Below are 21115 nucleotides of genomic sequence, written 5' to 3'. Positions count from 1 at the left end.
ACGACCTGGGCTCTCACCCTGAACCAAAGACAACCCTAACCCTAACCCTAACCTGTGTGCCTGTGAGCAAGCTCCTTAACTCTTCTGTCCCCCTCCAGTCAGTGATAGGAAATGGTAACTGTGCTTCCCACAGAAGGTTACAGAGAAAATGAAATGAAACAAAGCGTAGGACAGGCAGCGCCTAGCTTTAGGTGACCGCCTCATAACTGCCGCCCATTGTCGTCTCTAACTGCATTTGTGGTGTCAACTGCCTTCCTACGGAAGAGTGTAGCTTCCGTAGACTCAAACCTATCACTCTTCCTCTGGCCAGGGTTGTTTGTCTTCTTAAGGTGTATCTTCTCTCCCCGAAGGTTGTAAAAATATTTCCCTGAATCCTCTAATAGTTTTATGAGGTTTGGGGCAGGGATCCCTTATAGATATAAACAGCTTCACCCCGCAGATGCCCTGAGATGGAGAAAGCTGCCCTGGGGGGAAGGCACCCTCACACAGGTGCACGCCCCGGCTCCTGGCAGCTCCAGATTCGCTGAGTTGGGAGACAAAATGGAAGGAGTGAAGGAGCAGGGGGTGAACAGGAGGGCTCTACAGGCAGCTTCCAGGACTTGAATCCCGGCTGCGGGAACTTCAGCAAGCCCACAGCCTCTCTGTGGCTCAGGTTTGTCATGGGGAGAACGGGCACAACCATAACAAGAATCCCCAACCCTGTGGGGTTGTTGTGAAGGGTGAATGGGTTGGTCTCACAGGGCACTTGAGACGGTGTCTGGCACGCGGTGAAGGCCACATCAGTGCTGGTTTTAGATATTACCCATCAGTGGACCAACCCCAGGAGCCTCCTTAACATTGGGAGGGGCCGGTCGGACTGCCACTGACCGCACCCTCTGCCCCATCTTACAGCTGAGCCATGCCCTCTCAGTTAGGGGCTTCCTGCGTTCTGCACCCTGTGGACAAACAGCGGCGGGGGGCTTGGGTCTTACATGAGGTCTTACACCATGACCGGGGAAGGTGAAGACTCCCCCAAGGTCACGGGAGAGACAGAGCCTGGTCGTCAGGCCTCCAGCCCCCTGCTCTCTCCACACACCTCTCGGGGCTGCAGTGCTGTGGTGACCCTCCCTTCACCCACTGCACACCCCGGGCATGTGCACAACCAACCCCACACTTGCATACACGTGCACATGCTTCTCTCTCCACGGCATCTCACTTATGGGAGCCTCGTGGTGACAACCCTGCTCACCAAGCAGGGGGAGGACCAGGCAAGATGGATCGTGACTCAACGGCCATCATCTGTGTAATCTAGAAGGTTGTGGGGACTGAGCCCAGAGGGTCTCTCTTTGGCTCCTCGAAGGTCGGCACCCGCTGCTGGCCTCTGCCTCGAGACAAGAGCGGTTGGAAAACACACGTGGTCTAAAGCCAAGGTCTGCTGGCTCTTTGCCCAGGGCCTTAAGAGAGAAGCTTCTCGAACTATGTACCCTTACACGTGTGTTCAGCCGACATTTAAAACATCCTTGTCATAAGTTTAAATATTGCAAAGGATGTGATTTCCACCACTATTGTATTTTTTGACTATATTTTCATCCAAATCCTTGGGGCTGCGGGTCACATTGGGAAATGTGATGTGATCACTGACCCCACCCGATCCCTGACGGGAAAAGGCTGCTGTCTCCTCACATTGGCTCTAAAGGGCAAAACCAGTCCTTATTTGCCAGATCAAGCCAACAAATCAGGCCTACTGCCTGTCAGAAAGATGTTAAAATGCTGGCTTCATCTTTGCTAATTGAAATAAATGTGTTGACACCCATCCGTGAGACATCTCCCTTCTGAACTGTAAATCCTAGATAAATTGGCCGTCGCGCCAGCAGGACAGCCAGATAAGGCTTGGCGCTGGGCCACGGGCGTGTGGCCTGCCTCCCCAGTGAGTTTCTCCTGACACGCTCTCTGCCTGGCTTCCACGGCCCGCCCCACAGAAGCCGAGCACCCGTGGGGATCCCCTCTTTCTGGCACCCCGGAGGCTTTCTCACCCCAGGGCAGGGCACTAAAGAAACACTCAGAATAGGGAAGAGGGATGGTCTCTGCTTGAACGGAGGTGGGAAGGAAGAACCAGAGGCTTTTTCTCAGATGGGTCCATTTTAGGAAAGAAAAACCCAGGCTTGAGGGTCTGTAACTGGATTCTTTCAAAACTCTGCTCATGTGGACCCAAGAAAGTGTTTTTGGCCCCCCCGGGGGCCCCACACCCCAGCCTAAGAGACTTGTTCTGAGGTTTGGGGTTGCAGACTGTTATGGGAGGGGAGCACAGGCAGGAGCCATGCATGGGCTAGTTACGTGTTTGTGTGTGACCTTGGAATGGGAGGTGTCGCTGCTCCCCACTCCTGGACCCCATATGAGCCCATGTGGCAAATACAGATCTCTGTCTGTCCGTCCGTCTGTGTTCTGCAGGCCAGAAATTTCAGGTCCATGGAGGAAAGCCCACAGCAGGATTGCCCAGCCCCAGCCAGTCTCCGGCACTGCGCTGAGCCGGGCAGGGATGAGTGACCCGTCAGCACGGCCTGAGGCTCTCCAGCCCCATGCCCCTGCTCCTTCAGCAGCACCAGCGCTCAAACCCAAGACAGCTGCTCAGGTGCCAGGGCTCAGCCCACCTTCTCCGTCCTCCCACCCACGCTGGCCCTCACAGCCAACCCCATGTATCCTCAGTGCCCCTCCTCTGTGTCAGGGGTCCGCGGCGGGGCTCAGCCTGACCCCCACTCCAGCATGAGCCCCGGGCCCCAGCTCCAGAGCAAGGACTCAGTCCTTACCTGTCTGAAGCAGACCGGCATTGCTATCGCTGATCTGAAAAAAGTTCTGTACGTCCAGCAGCATCCCTGTGGACAGACAGACAGCGCTCAGGATGTGGGAAGGGGCCCCCTGGGCCTCTAAGGGCAGCTGGCCCGCCTGTGGGATGGGGCCCCAGCTGACCAGCACAGCACAGAACGCGGCCCACTGTTTTCGTCCTCTCCCTCCCACGCACATGCAAGCACACATGCGTGCAGATGGGGGGACCGGCGCCCAGAGAGACAGACACACATCAACACACATACAGGAACACGTACCCCAGAGGCCCAAACGCACGCTCATGTTCACGCACGAGCACCCACCCCGGGACAGAGAAGCAGACACACAGATCCACATCCGTCCACACAAATGGGCATGCACAGAGAAACACACTCTTGGGGCACAGACACACACACACGCGGGCCCGCACACGGAGTCTGCATGCCACAGGCCTGCTTGCATTTGCATGCACGAGGGGCTGCTGTTCACATCCTCTTCCAAGGGACCGACGGCTCCCTGTTGCTGCACAGTGCACAACTTACTTAGACTACAGTGCTAATGACTAGGCAGCCCCGCTTCGGTACAAACTCCAGTCATTCCTGGATGTACATACCTGCGTGAGCACGGACACACCAAGACACACATGCCCTGGGCTGCACGTGCACACACACAAGCATGCGTTTCCGGAGGCATGAGCAGAGAGACGGTGCCCCCAAGAGCCTCAGAGACAGGTCCCACTTGGGTCTGATCTTAGCCCCAACTCCCTGAGGGAGACAGGCCCTTGCTGCACATCAGCCGGTCCTCGAAAGACCTTCCAAGGTCCCCCCAGGCCACAGGCCAATGCAGCGCCCCTCAGCCTTTGGCAATACTTCAGCAGGGCTTCGTCAGAGTGGAGGCACCTGCTTAGCTGAGCTGGGAGGCTCAGGCCCCAGCATCAGGAAGCCCTTAGCAATCCTTGCGGTCATTCGGTTATGAGCCGGCACCCGAGCTGGACCCTGCAGGTGTCTGCAGGTCCCCTCAGAGGCAGGGGCCGTCAGGGTCCCCACGGGGCTCTAGCCACGCCCACGGCTGTGCTGCGGGCATCCCAGCCAGAGGCAGTCCCCTTTGCCCACAAATGGGGTCTGCAGAAATGCCCAGGCCGTGGGGAGGATAGGGTCCCACCCACACCTCCAAGACCTGTCAGCAGGGCCAAGAAGCAGAGAAACCAAGTACAAGATTCTTGTTGAGACATTTGCTTTGGGCTCGAATGCCGCAGCATGCAGCCGTCCCAGCCTGTCCCTTCGTCCTTCCTTTTTAATATCATTAATCACACAAATAAGACAGAGGACTTGCCCTGGGTTGTATCTGCTCCCGGGCTCCTCCCAGCCCTCCGGGGCCGGGAGTGGACCCAGCCTCCCCTTCAGCTGAAGGCATTGGAGCTGCAGGGAAAACCACCCACCCCAGGGGTCCCTGCCGCTCACCCTGCATGGTTTCACTTCTCCGGGCCTCCTTCGTCTCGGCAAGTGACCTCGGCCCTGCTTTCCACCCTATGGGAGGAAGTCCCAACAGGAAGGGCCTCCGCTGGCGGGACTCGGGGCCTCCGCATCCTGCGGGGCCACCGTGCCTCTCTACCCCTCCAGGCTCAGCTTGGCCCCTGGCCCCACACACCTCCACACCCACTCGGGCCTCTGCCTAACCCATCGCAGCAGTCCCGGAACCGGAACCCCGGGCTTGTTCTGCCTGCACCGATCTCATTCTTGTCTCCCCACCCCAAAATTGTCTGTGGCCCCCCATTGCCTCAACAGAAGGCCCCAGGATCCCAGCATGGCACCTAGAAAGCCTGTGATCTGGTCCCAAGACCATTTTAAGCAATCCCTGCCGTCTCCACTCTGGCCACCTCGCCAGAGCACACCCCCCACTCCATCACCTGGGCCCACGCTGACCCCTCGCCCATCACCCTCCCCTCACCCCACCTCCTGCCTCCCAACTTTCTCAGCTTCAGACCCACCCAAATGCCCCCGATTCTGAGTTCGGCCAGAACCCTCAGTTGCTGTCCCAGGGTCACCAGGCAAACGTCCAGCCTGCTCAGTCCTGTGTGCGCCCTCTGAGCTCCCCAGAGATAGACCTGCGTCTATAGCTCACATCCTGCTTGCTCTGTCCCTGCCTGGTGGGCTGAGCCTGTGTCTGGTGCGCCAGGGTCCTGGCCTCAGGGCTGCTGCATGTGACCCCATACAGCCCCCCACCCAGCCCGGTCTGGGCTTCCCTTGGCCCCACGACGTGGGCATTCCCAAGCTCTGGAACCAATGGAGGGACCCTCCCTGGGTCTCCACGCCCACAGGGTCATTCAGTCGGTCTTGAATGATTCAATGATGGAGAGAGAAAAGGGGGTTACGTCTTGATTGGATGTGCGAATGAATGAGTTAGGTGAATGTGGGTGAGAAGAGCAGGCGGGTGCCTCAGGGCCTCCAGGAAAGAGGTCGGAATATGCGAGGCCTGCACACAACCCCCAGTCCCAGAAGCACACGGCCCCCTATCTCCGGCCCACCCTGCCTGCCATGGCCTCCCTCAGCGTCCCACCCGAACCTCCAGGCCTTCCCGCAAAGGAGCGGCCCTCCCTGCGGCCCTCACCGCCCCGCTATGTGCACACGCCTGGGTGGGGGCTGGGCTGGGACCTCTGTGCGCCCCCCCACCCCGTTGGGACTTGGCTGGAACCCCTCCAAGGCTGAGAAGAGCAGGGCTGCCCTGCACAAGGGGATGGTCTGCAGGACATGGGGCCCTGTGGGCGTGCGGTGCTGGCCGGGGGCTGGGCAGCTGTGAGCTGCTGGCCACAGGTGCTTCCCAGGGTGCTGTCCGCCGGGGCCACCTCACCTGCGACGATGAACCAGTTCATGTAGTTGAGCAGGTTGACGTAGCAGAGGACTGCGGCGGCCGCATGAGCTCTCCCGCGGGACAGGCTCCAGGGGCCGGACGCCATCCGGGGGGCCCACGCACCTGCGCCTGAGGCTCCAGGCTGCCTGCCCGGCCTGGGCACCCAGCTCTCTGCCGACATGCCGCCAGCCGTGCCAGCCTGAGTTCCTGTCCCGGAGGTGTCGGGGCAGAGGCCCATGGGCTCTGCACCGAGTCACTTCCTGTGGGCTCCCGGCCTCCCGACCTCAGAGCAGCTGCCCTAACTGCTCAGCATCTTATCGCAGGTTCCTGCCGAGCCCGCCCCCGACTGGCCCCCAAGGTTTCACCAGCCCCAGCTCTGAGGCCCATGGGGGGGGCCCATCTGGGTGGCCGGACATGACGGTCCCCTCGACCTAGACTGTGGCTTTGGCGGCTGCAGTGAGGAAGAGAAGCTTCATGCGACAGGAAATGAGTTGAGTCTTCGGAGCCCTAGTCTCCAAAAGAGGTTCAAGGGCTGCCCGCTCAGGACCTGGGCGGCGAGCGCAGGACATGAGCTGGGCCGAACCGGGAAGGCTGGGTGCTGGCCGGGAGAGCGGCACCCAGCTGGGAGTGAGGCACCTGCTCTGCTCTGGGGCCCCACGGCGGGGAACAGAGGAGTGAGGAGTGGTGGAAGGGCTGTTGCCAGGAGCACAACGGATTCAAAATCCAGGGGGTGGGTTGGAAGAGGGGCTGGGTACGGCACAGTCTCCAAGGGTCTCTTTACAGGATGTTTATTGGGGCCGTAACCGTGCGGTAGAGGAACCAGGCAATGTCCAGACCAAAGATTAAAGGAACACCACCGCCAAGAGCAGAGGGCGTGTGCGTCTCCCCCCAGAGGCTCCGAGCTGGCCCCATGTCACCGAGGCAGGGTTCCCGTCAGCAATCCACCATCCTAATCTAATAAGGAAACGTCAGACACACCCAAATCGCGGGACACGGTATTGTTTTTACTAGACTATGTTCTAGGGAAGCTTTAGGACCAACCAAGATTGAGCAGCCGGCTGGTTCTCTCACTCACCCGCTGCCCCCTCACACCCATGGTCTCCCCCACTGTCAACACCCCCACCACAGGCACATTGTGATGACTGATGAGCCTACGCTCACATGTCATTGTAACCCAACGCCCATCACTTACATCAGGGTTTGGTCTTGATGGTGCACGTTCTGGGGGTTAGAATAGGGTCTGAGGTCTATCTGTCCTTAGAGTACCACGCAGGGAAGTTCCATTGCCCTAAAATTCCTCTGTGCACTGTCCACGTCCCTGCCCGCCCCTGGCAAGCACTCCTGTTGGACCGCCCCGTAGCTGTGTCTTCCAGGAAGCCGCAGGGTCAGAATCAACAGTAGGGAGCCCCTCCAGACTGCCTTGTTCACTCAGCAACACGCATTGACAGGGCTTCCGTGTCATGTCATGGCTTGGGGAGTCACTAATGTTTATGCTGCATAACCCGCCATTGTCTGGGTGGACCACGTTTTATTTATCCGTTCATCTGCTAGAGGACATGTTGGTGGACTGCATGTTCTGGTGGTTGTAAATAAAGCCATCCACACCATCTGTGTGCAGGTGCTTGCGTGCGCTCTGGGTTCCACTCCCTTGGGTCAATACCAAGGTTGCAACTGCTAGACTGCACGGTGCAGGTGTGGAACACGATCTTCTCAGAAGAGACTGTATTCACTGTTTAAGATTTATTTATTTCCTTGAGAAAGAGCGTGCACATGGGGGTGGGGAGGGGCAAAGGGAGGGAGAACCCCAAGCAGACTGCCCGCCGAGCAGGAAGCCCGACATGGGGCTCGATCCCACAACCCTGCAATCAGGACCAGAGTTGAAATCAAGAGTCGGACACTTAACCAACTAAACCATCCAGATGCCCCTTTAAGGAAGGGTATTATCCAAAATACCAAAGTCCTCAAGGACTCAGGAAGACCAAGGGCTTATTTAGATTAAAGGAGATGGAAGAGCTGTGATAAGTTAGTGCAACAGGGTGTCCAGACCGGGTTCTGCACTGGAGGGAATCGAGTGTTACTGGATCAGCTGACAAGACAGGAGACCCGGAAGACAGACGCCAGCATGGTCCTACTGAAATTGATGACGGTGACATGCCTTGTAGATGAAGACCTTATGCCGAAGTATATAAGGGTAACAACTGCGGTATATGCAACTGGCCCTCAAGTCATTCAGGGGAAAAAAGGTAGAGACCGCACAAGAGCCGATGGGGCAAGATGTGAAGAGGAGATGAGTTTGGGTAAAGTTGGCGTGGGTTTTCCGTACCATATTGTAATTTTTCTATAAGCCGGAGATTATTTCCCAATAAGCAAAGCACAAAATGATGAGCAACCCAATTAGGAACAGGCAGCAGACTTGGATAGATGTTTCTGCAAGGATGCACAAAGGGCCAACGTGCGTGTGAAGAGATGCTCACGGTCGCTCAGCCCTAAGGAAAGGCTAGTCAGCACCACAACGAAGATGGACGTCCTTTGAGCAGTTCCCAGGTGGGCTGTGCTTTGGGTCTGCAAGTGTTCTCACTGGAATAGTGTCATGGAAGATGCTTTGTCTCTTAAAAAAAAAAAAAAAAACAATGAGAAACCCACTCACACACACTAAGATGACTGGGAGTAAAATTTTTTTCATTAAAAAAAAATAACAAGTTTGGTGTGGATGTGTGGGTAAATTAAAACCCTCATACATTGCTGGTGGGAATGGAAAATGGTTCGGCCTCTGTGGAAAACACTGTAGTGGTTCTCCAAAAGGTCAAACTTAGAATTACCCCCACGACCAGCAATTCCGCTCCTAAGTGTATACACAGAAGGGTTGAAAACAGGGACTCGGGCAAGTACACGCCCATGATTGTCCACAGAAGCACTACTTGCCATTGCCCAAAGGCGGAAACGTCCCAAAAACCCACTAGCTGGTAAACAGGCAAAGTGGCCAGCCCTCTCGGGTCCCCTCCCTCTTCTGGAGTTTGTACTCTATCTTTCAATCAACTTCACTATCACTTGATAAACTTTGCTGCCTACCAAGAGCAAACAAACAAAAAAACAAGCAAACCAAATGCAGGTTGTGCATGCAACGAAATATTGTCCAGGCACAAAAAGGGATGGGGTCCTGATCCTCGCGGCTGCACACTGACCCTTGAAACACTATGCTAAGTGACAGAAATCACGCACCAGGGTCACACACTGTGTGATTCCATTTATGCAAAATATTCCGGATGGTTAAGGTCACAGACACAGAAAGCAGACTCGTGGTTGTCAGGGGCTGGGGAGGAGCAGGACATGCTAGGTGGGTTTGGGGTCTCGCCTGGGCCATGGGATGTGTCGGAACCGGACAGAGGTGGTGGTGTCACAACACTGAAAGGACCAAATGCCACTGGATCCGCTGGACCGTGTGCTCTGAAATGTTTAAAGTCTTAACATTATGTGAAGTTCACTGCGACTTTTTAAAAGGCGCTAAAGCAAGCCAAGAAAAAGCCGGTCTGGAGACACGTCAAGAACGTGAGCTTTGCAGGACGACCAGCCAGGGCTCAAGTTCCAACTTCGCTTCTTCCGAGCTGTGCCTAGAGCAAGGCCACAACCCCTGTGGGCCTCAGGGTCCTCACAGGGACAGTCATGCAATGAACCATCGAACCATCGGGGTCAAGTGCGTGGAGATTTCCCCGCTGGCCCAGTGTGGGGGCAGGGGGGACTCATAGGAGGCATCTGGGGAGGAGGAGGCTGGCCTTTACTACTGCGGGTCAGGGGCGCTCCCGCTGCCCAGGGGGTGGGGTGGTCTTGGCACAGCACGGGGAAGCTCAGAATCAGGCCCTGGAAGAAGAGCCAAGCAGCCCCAGGGCTGAGGGCCTGCCCACAGGGCTAGGTCACTGGGCGTCCCTCGGGTCCGCACAGCCCAGGCTGCTCACCCGCGATCCGGGTCCTGCCAGCACGCACCCCTGCTCCGGCGGCTGCGTGGTTGCTGTGCCATAGACAAGGTCATCCTTGAAAACTGCCCAGAACTCGGTCTGGTGTTGAGGAAGTGCTTGGGTGACCGTTCAGTAAAGTGGGACTCCCCTGGCTCAGGAGGCGGAGGCGTCGATTCCGGACCCACCCTCAGCTGCGGGACAGGCCGAGCTACAACCTCAGGTAGAGCGCGTGAGAACAGACCCAGCACGTGCACGCAGGTGCCCGCGTCCTGCCAACAACGCGAGAGCTTTGCACGTGACGTGCATGAGACAGAGCTGCTGGTGGTCACTGAGCTCCAGGGTCTGGCCCTCGCTCCGCCAGGCCAGAACACCAGCCCGCCCCAGGCTTCCCAGCTCCCAGGATGCGTCCCATCAGGCAGGCAGGGCTCAGCCGGTAGGGCAGAGGGCAGCCTCCGACCAAGGACATGGGATGTGTCCCCGGGGCAGGGAGGCTCTGGAGGAGGCTGTGCCCAGGGGCGTCGTGGCAGCAAAGCTGGAGGCCAGCAGGACGACACAGTCTCGGATGTTCGGGTACAGAGCCCAGGCACCCCCACTGCTTGGACAGCCCCCCAAGGTCCACTCGGCTTCCGGGTTGGTGTCCGTCTATCTGTCGGTGGGGCTGCACGCTCCCTGAGGGGTCCAGGGAGCAGACCTGCTCATTCCTCCAGGGATCACCAAGGAGATGGGGCCACCATCGGGCCTTGCATGCTGGAGCCAGGACACTGCAGTCCTGCTTCTCAGGAGCAGAAACAGGGAAGGGAAACGCTGTTTTCGACAGGCGGGAAAGACAGCCACCATCCCAGGAAGGGGCTGGATGGGCCCGTGCCGGCTGCCAAGCCCCCACGGCGTGGCTGTCCCCTCCTACCCACCGCAAGAGCCGGGGTATCTGGCCTGAGGCATCTGTGGGTTCTGCTAAGTAAGGTGTGACATGTTCAAAATCACTTTCCCTGAAAAGCCCATGGGCGTGCGCCCGAGCCTCAAGAGAAGGTCAGGCAAATGCCCACAGCAGCACCGGTCGCAGCAGCCAAAGGCCAGAAACAGCCCAAATGTCCATCAGCGAGCAAACGGGTCGGCAGGATGTGGCCCATCCGTACAGTGGGACAGGACTCAGCCCTACGAAGGAAAGGCCTTCTGACACCCGCCGCAGCACGGATACGGGACGTGCCCAGTGACACATGCCGGTCCCAGAGCGCAAGTTCTGTGTGGTTTCATGCAGCCAGACGTGTGGACAGACTGGACGGGCATGCTGGGGCCGAGGGGCCGGGGTGCCAGGGGTCAGTGTGGAACAGGGACAGAGCGTCCGTCTGGGGAGATGGGAGGTCCTGGAGACAAGCCGTGGTGCAGGCAGTACAAGGGGAATGGGCTTGTTGCCCCCGAACTGTACACGGACAGAGGGTGAACATGGTACATTTTGTGGGATGGGTATTTTACCACAATTAGAAAGAGTAAATGTGATCACACTATCAAGAAAGGGGCAACTTGGGGCGCCTGGGTGGCTCAGTGGGTTAAGCCTCTGCCTTCGGCTCAGGTCATGATCCCAGGGTCCTGGGATCGAGTCCCGCATCGGGCTCTCTGCTCGGCAAGAAGCCTGCTTTCCCTTCTCTCTCTCTGCCTGCCTCTCTGCCTACATGTGATCTCTGTCAAATAAATAAATAAAATACTAAAAAAAAAAAAAAAAAGAAAGAAAGAAAGAAAGAAAGAAAGAGGCAACTTTCTGGGCTCCAGGTTTCAGGGGACTTGTCCTTGAATAACGGACAACACTTCACCTAACGTGGGTCTGCGGCGACCTCACATGGGCTCGGGGTATGGCGGCGAAGGGTCGGAGGGTACAAAAGGTGTGTGCAGAATGACCTCGCCAAGGTAAACGTAATAGAAATAAATACGAAGCAACCTTGGCGGTTGGCTGGTTTGTCCCCGTGCACTGGACTAACACGGTTCATTTGAGAGTATCTTGAACAGAGGCCCCTCCAGAGGGGGACCTGGGAGAGTTTAAATGCAGGTCCCTTTAAAAAAATGAAGGTGATGTCCAGCCTCACACACTAGAGACGACAGAAAATCACCTGGGAATCGCTCCTCGGAAACTCCCAGGGTCGCTCTCAGAGGACAGACCAGGAAGGGCACGTGGGCCCCAAGGCACAGCCCACCCAGCAATGGCAACACGAAGACAGGAACTGCTCCCCTGGGGAGCAGGGAAGCAGGAGGGCTCGGGGGTGGCAAACCCCACAGCATCGGGACAGTATCAGAGACTCTGGGCTTTGCCCCCTTCCTCCCTGAGATCGTTATGGTGTTGGCCTTTGGTACCTCTCTGCGTTTGTATGACAAATCACCCCCAAAACTTCGGGCTTTAAAGAACCAAGTTGTTTATTTGTAATTACCTTCCACAGTTTCGGTGGATCCGGAATTTGGGGCAGCTTGCTGGGCGTCCAGGCTCAGAGCCTCCTGTGTGCTCGCAGGGAGGGGTCAGTGCCTGCAGGCCAGACTGGAGCTGGAGGGCCCACCTCCAGGATGGGTCCCTCACACCCTGGCACATTGGTTCTGGGCTCCGCTGGTCTCCGCAGCAGCGTCCGAGTGTCCTCCCAGGGAGGGGCTGGACCTCCCCCGAGCGAGCAATCCAACAGGGACGGCGCAGAAACGTCAGTGCCTTTGTGGACCCGACTTGGGGGCCCGTATTCTGCTGTACCCCATCAGTCACACAGGCCAGCCTGGTTCACTGCTGGGGGGATGGCACGGGCGTCATCACCGGACCTGTAGTTCACTGGACAGCAGTTTGCAGGCTGGCCACACACAAGAAGGAAGGTTTCTCCCCGCTGTGCCCACGTGTGTTGATCAGGGAGGAAACCGCCCCTGCAAACGCCCCAGGGGGCACTCCCTCGGGACCCACGGGTAGGGTTGCCTCCCAGGAGGCTGCCCCTAGTGAGGGAGGCCAGGAGGGCAGGTGTCCACTGGGTGAGCAAGTGTCTTCCATGACTGGCCAACCACAGCAGTGCCCAGCTGGCCTCCACGTTCCCGGGAAGAGAAGTGTGACGGGAGGGCAAGACCAGCTCCCACTGGGGATCCCCACCACGTCTGGGTCTAAGAGGCAGCAGGTGCTGGAAACTGTCCTAACCTGGAGCTCCTGAGCTAGCAGGAGGTGCGCGGGAAAGAGAGAGCTGTATGCTTGGGGCCTCCAGCCTGGGGCGCCCCTCGCTGGGCATAGGGCAGTTTCAAAATGGCCCCAGAGCATCCTTCCCGGGCGGCCTGGGCTTCCACAGTGACACCCTGTGGCCGCAAGCTGGAACCGCAGGCACGAGGCCCCGCAGGGCATGCGGGAAGGCCCTGAGCTTCTGGGTCACTTGAGGCGGCTTGCTAATAGGACACGAGCGAGCATGGGCCACTACGAGGAACTAAGTGTCCCGCCCGTATGGTCGCACGCCACATGGTGGAACCGGCCACGTGGATAGCGTATACATACTGGGACAGTGCAGAGGGATACACCCAAAAGGGATCACCAGGCCGGTCCCACACAGAAAATTACAGGACGTGGTTTCCCTATTCTCTCTCTCTTTCTTTCTTTACTGGCCAGTAACTCTACAGCAGACACTTCCGGAGCTCTTCCCCTGGGCTGGGCCTGCAGCCGCCCCGGGGACTAGCTGTGACGGTCAGACGAGGAAGCTAGGCGTGGAGCCGGCGCAACCCCCTGTCTGGCTCCAAGCCGTGCTCTACCCTCCGTACACACCTACCTGCTCGCCTCCTCCGCATGTACCAGATTTCTGGAATAGCAGAGAAGAAAGGAAAAATCAGTGACGCGCGGGTGTTTACAATCACACGCAGAAGTAATGCGGGGACAAAACAAGCTGCACAGTTCTGTGCCCCATACCTGTGGCTGCCGGCCTCACGGCCGCGGGGGTCCCAAGGGCAAAGCTGCGCTCACGTTGGGGCCGCGGGGTCCTGGAGGGAAAAGGTGTGCCCGCCACAGGGCTTTGGGGGTCTAGGGGGCAAAGCTGCATCCGCTTCGGGGCCGTGAGGTCCCAGGGCAAAGTTGCACCCACAAAGCCAGGACTTGGGGTCTGCTGAGGCCCCTCTTCACGTGGGCTCTGCGGACTGGATAGCAGTTCTGGATATTCCTCCTATTGGTTGTGTTTCCAAACCCCGCTCAGAGGTTGCCTCCTCCAGGAAGCCCGCAGGCTTGGCTGAGTGCTTACTTTTTTTTTTTTTTTAAAGATATTTTATTTATTTGACAGAGAGAGAGAGAGAGAGAGATCACAAGTAGGCAGGGAGAGAGGGGAAAGCAGGCTCCCTGCTGAGCAGAGAGCCCGATTCCAGGCTCGATCCCAGGACCCTGGGATCATGACCTGAGCCAAAAGCAGAGGCTTTAACCCACTGAGCCACTCAGGTGCCCCGGCTGAGTGCTTACTTTTATCATGATACTTGCTGCTCATTCCTGGGAGTTCCTGTCTCCTGCACAGGTGAACGAACCCTTTGAGGGAGAGGTCATGGATGAGCCCTTTCTGCCTCAGCTGGGGGCCTTGACCAGAGCAGGAAGACGGAGCGCCGGACAGCCTGTCTGAATGAGTGAGTGAGACGCGCTTCTCAGGCCAGTGGCCTGGGAGCCAGAGCCGACCCCACGTCAGTCAGAACAGCGTTTCTGCTGCTCCGGCCTTCACCAGCAAAAGAGCCAGAACTCTCAGTTTCAAAAGCGTGACCCAAGTCACTCTTGGGACCTGCCAAGGGAGTCTGACTTGCACACGGTGCTCTCCACTGGGCACACCAGGGGGTTCCCTGTGGGTGGGGCATGGGGAGCAGGGGGACAGCCCCAGGGTACAGGGCTTGTTTTGGAGGTAACGAGAAGTCCTAAAAGTGGCCGCCGTCAGGGCTGCACGCACCTGCATAGACCAAAAGAACAAAACCAGCCACACCTGAATCGCACATTTTAAATGAAGGCATTGAATGGCATGTGGATAGTATTTCAATAAAGTCGTAAAAATGTCAACAATATGTTCTCACAGCTTCTGTGGCCAGGAAGTCAGAAGCACTTCTCGCCCACGTCCTCGGTGGGCCTCCTGGTCATGCCTCATCTGCCTGAGACTTCGACCCTCGCCTCTTTCCACCCTCCCAGCTCCCGGGACCTCAGCACAGCTCCAACCATCTCCCCATGCCTCCACCTGGATGTCTACTAGGCATCGCAAATGCATGACCCAAACAGACTTCCTGGTTCCTCCCCTTGAAATGCCCCTCCCTGGCCTTCTTGCATCTATCGTGGCCCGGTCATCCACGTGGGGCACAGGTGTTGTGAGTGAGTCCCTCCCTCCACGCACACATTCAGGCCTTCTGCAAATCTGGCCAACCTGCTTCTAGAACACGGTTGAGTCCATCCTGTCTTCCCTCTCCATCATGGCCAGCCTCATCCTGGGCCCCCTCCTCTAGCCTGTGCCACTGCGGTGGGAAGCTGACTGGCCCACCACTGCCCCTCTAGGTCCATACGCTGTCCCACAGCCCTTGATCTTCGTAAAGTCCCTCCCCTGCTTAGAACACCTTCTCCCCAGGCCTTGCACCTTGGGTGGAGTAAAACCAGACCCCTCCCCTGCCTGCAGGCCCTTTACTGTGTCCTTGACCTACGGTCTTGGCCTCACATCTTCTCATCCTTCTGCTTGCTCACTGGGTTAGAGCTACATGGCGTTCTCTGTTCCTCAAAGCTCAATGCCATTTCAGGGACTTCAACCGCCCCCTCCCCCTGGAGTGCTGCTCTGGGAGACCTCTTCACCCCAGGCTTCTTCTTACTCAGATCTCAGCTTCAAAGTCACCTCCTCCAAGAAGACTTCCCTGACCACTCCATTTAAGGACGTCACCCAGTCCCTCTCTGTCCCAGCTCCGTATCACAGTCCAATGGTTTTCTTGTTCATTTGTTCATGTTTTTCCTCCGCTGTCAGTCTCAGCAGCCGCGGTACACCGGTGCCACAGTACACGGCCCTCAGGCTGCATTCATTTGCGTTTCTGTAAAGGAAGGAAGGAACTGCTGCGTGGTTCCAGGTGGGTCAGGGCTCCTCTCCGAACCCTCTCTAGGAAATGAAGTCCTTTGCCCCGGTAAGCTCTTTGCTTCTGAGGATCCGTCGGCCTTTAAGGCAATTCGGCTCTGGGTGGCCCTAGACCACCAGATGTCGCCAAACACCAAGGCGAGACCCGCATTCCCAGGCGACAATTCCGCGGTGGCCTGAGTCTCCGCAGTCAGCGTGCCCCTGAGAGGGTCTCCAGGGACACTCCAGTCAGTACATGCCTTCTGGGACGACCCTTAAATGAGGCATCTCCAGTGACATGGCCAGCTGGGCAAAGGCCCTGGGGCTGGACTCTGGGTTGTCCCTGGACCTCAGTCCTCCTGTCTGCCCGTCAGGTGGAGACTTACGGTACCGGTTCTTCCAGTGTGGACCCCTCCTCCGTGGCAGCATCGGGGCTGGAGGCAGGAGGATAGGAAAGGAGAAGCGGATCCCCTTTTCTTCCCTCTGTCCCACGGGACAGGGCCGTGTCCTTCCCCGGGTGCATTCCTGGCACCCACACGTTGCACGGGAAGCGTCCTCCGACAGGGCGCAGTTTTGTCATGCCCTTGATGAGGTGGGGGCCGTCATGGCTGGAGGAATTCCTCTCCTGAGAGCTAGGGACGTCCTGGGGGAAGAAGGGAAACATCTTCTAGACAAGCGAATGTCAAAATCATCGTGAGCTCAGGGCTCCACCAAAACGGGCCATCAGCCAGACTCGCAACAGACCAGAGTTTTCAGAGCCCTGGTTTGGAGGAAACACCATATCAGGTCACTCGGGGCTCCTAGAAGAGAGACAAGTGCCCCCCAGGGAGCGGCAGGTTCACCCTTCAGATAAAACACACACAAAACATGCTCTGTCAGCGGCCGTGCGCAGGAGCTGGGGAGATCAGTGTGGGTTCTGAGAGACAGACCCAGAGCCGGCGATGGCGGGAAAGCCTGGGGCTTCAGGGCGACACACCCCGAGACCCTGGTCCTTAGTGAGAATGACCTTCACCTCACACACTGAAGGGGCTGTTCTCTCCAGTAGGTTACGCCTCTCCCCAGGACCCTTGTCCTGATCCCATCCAGCCCGAGAAGAGAAGGGGCAGCTTTTCAGGGGCACATTTGGACGTAGGGCTAAGGATAGTCATGGGAACACAGTCTCCGGGTCCCTGTCAAACACCCGAGGACAAGCAGGGGAGAGCTCCTTCCCCCAGAAGGGGCCACATAGGCAGAATGAGGTCAAGATGAGCCGACCTACAGACCCTTATACGGGGTTCGGCTTTATTGATATAAGTCGCAAACCACACTACTTCACCCAAATTTCTTTAAAGATTTTACTTATTTATTTGAGAGCAAGAGAGATCACGAGCGGGAGGGACAGGGTGAGTGGGAGACGGAGAAGCAGGTTCCCCGCTGAGCAGGGAGCCCGATTCAGGGTTCCATCCCAGGACCCTGGGATCACGACCTCAGCCGAAGGCCGAGGCTTAACGACTGAGCCCCCCCAGGTGCCCCTCGGTGAGTATTTTCTATTTACTCTCAACCTTCCTTATCCTTGTTTTAGGTGTTTCTCTCGTAAACAGCATGAACCTTGCCTCTTTCGATCCAAGCTGAAGGTCAGTCTGGCCAAGTTGGTGCTGTTACAATGATGGTGGCTCCGGCCAGTCAGAGGGGCTGGCAGTCTGCCCAGTGCTAGACGGGAGGAGGGACGAGGGACGGCCATTACCAGCTGTGACTCTGGGCCTGCCTGTGCCTGCTGCGTGCTCCCGCCGAGCCGGCGTTAGGACCTCTCCTGTTTCTCAGAGAGAGCGAGCACGGTTCTGCTGGGTGAGGTCACTCGCGGTCACACAGCCAGCGCGCAGCAGAGCTGGGGCTCTCCTTGGGCTCCGCCGCATCCCCACACCCTGCAGGGGCAGCCAGGAGCCCCCCAGAGCGGGCAGAAGTCCGGCTGGGCCTGGAGGATCAGACTGTGGCAGAGAAAGAAGCAGGTTTACCAGTGAAGGGAAGAGCCACATCGGAGTGCCAAGGTGAATCACGGTCAAAAAAGTGGGGCCCCGTTCCGTGTCACGCAGCACCCACAGGCACAGCAGGGACTGCTCCCCAGCCTGTCCCTCTCCTGCATTTCTGCTGTCTGTGACGTGCACGGCAGGGTCCGACTGAGCGCTTCCAAGCAGAGCTAGGAAACACCAGATTCTGTTCCTGTTCCATGGGTGTGCGTCGGGAGCTGCTGCACACCCCACTAAGCGGGGAGAGGTGTCTCAGAGCATTTCCCACCACGACAAACTCTCCACGTCACCAAACACAGACGTGGGGAGAGAAGCCCACCATCCGCTCCCACCACCCTGCTGACCCCTCCTGGAGAAGTCTGCCCAACGGAGGGTGGGCCCTGCTATGGGAGGCGGTGCTTTCCCAGGGGGGACAGATCATCCATGCCCCTCATCCTCCCCCTCCTCCTCCAGGAAGACCTTCCGGTATGGGTGTGTCGGGGTTAGAGAGATTGAGGCTCAGAGAGAACTTGCCCCGTGAGTGCGACCAATGCACCTTACAGGACTGTCCACCTGTAACTGCGACGCCCGCACACCCCCGTCCATGCACCCCTACGACGCCCACACGGCCCCGTCCACGTCCACCTGCGATGTCGGCACAGCGCACCGGTGTTGTCCGTACCTGTGCACACTGATCTGGGCCTGGATGTGCATGAACACACCCAGGTGTTTGGGGCTATTCCTGAGCTTGAAGCAGAACTTTGGTAATTGGTGATTTTTTGAAATGTGATGCTTTACAAAAAATACCCCTGTGTTAGATATTCCCACCATAGTGTCCTCAGCCGTTCATTACAAACAGCTTCTCTCTGTCTCAGGTCTTCTGAGCCCCTTCCGGCCTCTGTCCCCAGGAGCACTTTGTCCAGCATGGGTCACAGATGGCCCGAGACAACCTAGAAACCAGCTGGGGGTGGGGGGTGCTGGGTCAGGTGACAGTCCATGGGATAGAGCTAAATCCTCATGTAGGTGGGAATCATGGTCAAGGAGGGCAGGGAGCGGGAGGAAGCCAGAGGCCAGGGCAGGGAGCAGGATGTCCACAGGGGGCAGGTGCGGTCAGGGCAGAGCGAGTGGCCGGGCCAGGGGCTCCGAAAGAGGACGTCCAAGAGCCGTGCAGGACCGTTCACCCCATATGCACACTTAGCTCCACTGCACAGAGGCTTGTGGGAGGCAGGGCACGGACGGACATGTCTGAATCAGCTAAGGGACCAGTGTCCGCCAGCTACCAGCTGACTCCATCACTCAAAACAAGTGGCATTTTCTTGGCTCCAAATACGTTTGCTGGTGGGCAGAGCCCCAGCGAGGGGCTTGATCCTAGTTGGCCAGGGAGAGACTGAGTTTCTAGAGGGAACTGGGGCAGCTGTGCGTCTTGGTGTCTCCAAATGCAGGCCAATCTCTGCACTCACTTTGTCCCCACGGCGCCCTCCTCTCTCCTGCCTCTCCCTGCTCACTGTGTCCATTACTGACCCACATTCTCCCAGAGAACGGCTGGCCACTAGGTTCCTGTGTGTAACAGGGAGTGTCTGTGTGCACATGCGATGTATGCCCAAGCCGTGGGTGTGCCTGCCCGTGCCTGTGCACTCACGTGTGCCTGGGTGTGTGTGAGCACCCCTATGTGTGCCTACCCCTGAATCCTCCCTGCCTCACGCTGCTGTGCTGGTCTCTGTGTATCACCTACCCTGCATGTCAACATGACAGCCACTCATGGCTGCAAAGTCCCTGGGAAGGAACTTCATTCAATCCTACCGGTGCTTCTCGGAGGGTCATTATTATATTTGGGTGGGGACCGTTCTCCCTGAATGCGACCAATTTCCAACCCACTGCGCTGGTCTCAAAAGTCTAGTCGGCACATTAGTGGCACCCCATGTCACTGTTGCGACCAGAAATGGCCTCACACATCTCCAGCGTCTCATGGAGGCGGGACAGTAGGTCTCCAGGTGAGGACAATACAGGCTTTGTCGGTCGCTGCATTTTCTCCTCCGAATTTCTGGAAAGGGTCTGGCCTCTGTCTGAAAGTCCCAGGGATCGTACCTGGTGGCCTCCTGAAGCCACGTTCCTCATCTACAGACAGCAGCACCTGAGAGAAAGCCCCCCTCACTACTCCCAACTCCTCCCTGGGGGGACCCCAAGCCAGCCCTAGAAGCAGGAACTGCTGCATGCTCAGCTCCGCCAACCCAAGCTGCCGGCATGTCTGGGAGGCTGGTGGGACTCCCAGAGCTCCCAGAGTGGAGGATAAGCCTGTCCGACCCACTAGAAAACTGCAGAAACCAAGCACCAAGAGTTCTAAGCTTGGCCAGGAGGCAGCTCTCAGGTGTGAGGGTTCCGGGTCCAGGTGTCCGCAGGTACTGAAGCCTGGCCTTGCCAGCCTCCTGCTCCTCTGCTCAGGTGAGGGGAGCCCTGCAGCCAGCAACAGGTGGCGGCGTGCTGTGCAGCATGGGGTGGTGAGGGTGGGGTGGGGGAGCCTGGGGAGCCGGTGATGTGCGCTGTGCATGTCCCTCGGGGGCCCTGTGCCCTCTGTTGTCCTGGGTGTCACTGAGGAAGGCAGGTGCGGGTTACGGAGTGGGCTGTGTGCGGAGGTTTCCCTGCGTGGTGTGGGGGGTCCCAGCTCTGTCCCCGACCATCCTGCACAGCTGTCCAGCAGCTCCACAGACCCTAGGGCAACCCTCACAGACAAGCCCCAGAGGGCCTGGTCTCACAGAGGGCCGCGCTTCGCCCGGGGCAGAACCTGATGGAGGTCCTTGACCCTTCCGTAAGTGCCATTCCTGATCAGAGCACCGGGACGGTTTTAAGTAGACCTTGCTGAGATGAAGACTTCCTCTGGAAGTTTGAGCTACGCGAACCACTAGCCTTCCTTCTGCTAAACAGGCTAATGATGCTTCCCCAGGTTTTAAAAGTCCGGTCTAATGATGAGATGATTATCTCATTTTTTTTCCATATTAAAAAATTCTAGGGGTGCCTGGGTGGTTTAGTCATTGAGCGTCTACCTTCGGCTCAGGTCATGATCCCAGGGTCCTGGGATGGAGCCCCACATCGGGCTCCCTACCCGATGGGAAGGCTGCTTCTCCCTGTCCTACTCCTCTGCTCTGTTCCCTCTCTGGCTGTGTCTCTCTCTATGTCAAATAAATAAATAAAATGTTAAAAAAAAAAATTCTACTCAGAGGACATCCTTCGACTGAGTCTTTCCAAAGCATCTCCCTTTGCAGCAGCTATGAAATAAAACTGGAGCCTGTGGTCATTCCGTGTTCTCGCGCACCTTCCCGCAGGCCTCGCGGAGGACAGAGCTGGGTAAGAGGAAGGCGGAGTTACGAAACAGAGACTGTGTGGAAAGACGGCCCACAGCCGCGTGGCTTCAGTCACTCAGCTACAGGTTTCCGGGTTCCTGGGGGCCTGAAGCACACACCCCCCCAGCAGCCCGCACACGTTAAAAGGAGAAGCAAAAGTCAAAACGCAGCGA

General features: G+C 57.7%; 1 protein-coding gene across 1 annotated transcript in view; it reads right to left on the bottom strand.

Moving 5' to 3' along the window:
- The window catches only part of SPNS3 (sphingolipid transporter 3 (putative)), a 32789-nt gene extending 26776 nt beyond the window's left edge, over window positions 1–6013 (bottom strand). Inside the window, exons 1-2 of the mRNA XM_032840026.1 lie at window positions 5647–6013; window positions 2784–2849 (exon numbers count right to left, since the gene is read on the bottom strand). Of these exons, the coding sequence (XP_032695917.1) occupies window positions 2784–2849; window positions 5647–5884 (304 nt within the window). The 5' untranslated portion in view covers window positions 5885–6013. The remainder of the gene's footprint in view (window positions 1–2783; window positions 2850–5646) is intronic.
- Between the last annotated feature and the right edge of the window lie 15102 nt (window positions 6014–21115).

This window comes from Lontra canadensis, unplaced genomic scaffold, assembly GCF_010015895.1.
Source record: "Lontra canadensis isolate GAN:19392208 unplaced genomic scaffold, GSC_riverotter_1.0 scaffold110, whole genome shotgun sequence".
In the NCBI taxonomy this organism is placed as follows: Eukaryota; Metazoa; Chordata; class Mammalia; order Carnivora; family Mustelidae; genus Lontra; species Lontra canadensis.
Note: the sequence above shows the minus strand (reverse complement) of the source record. Positions and strands in the feature narration are given on the sequence as shown.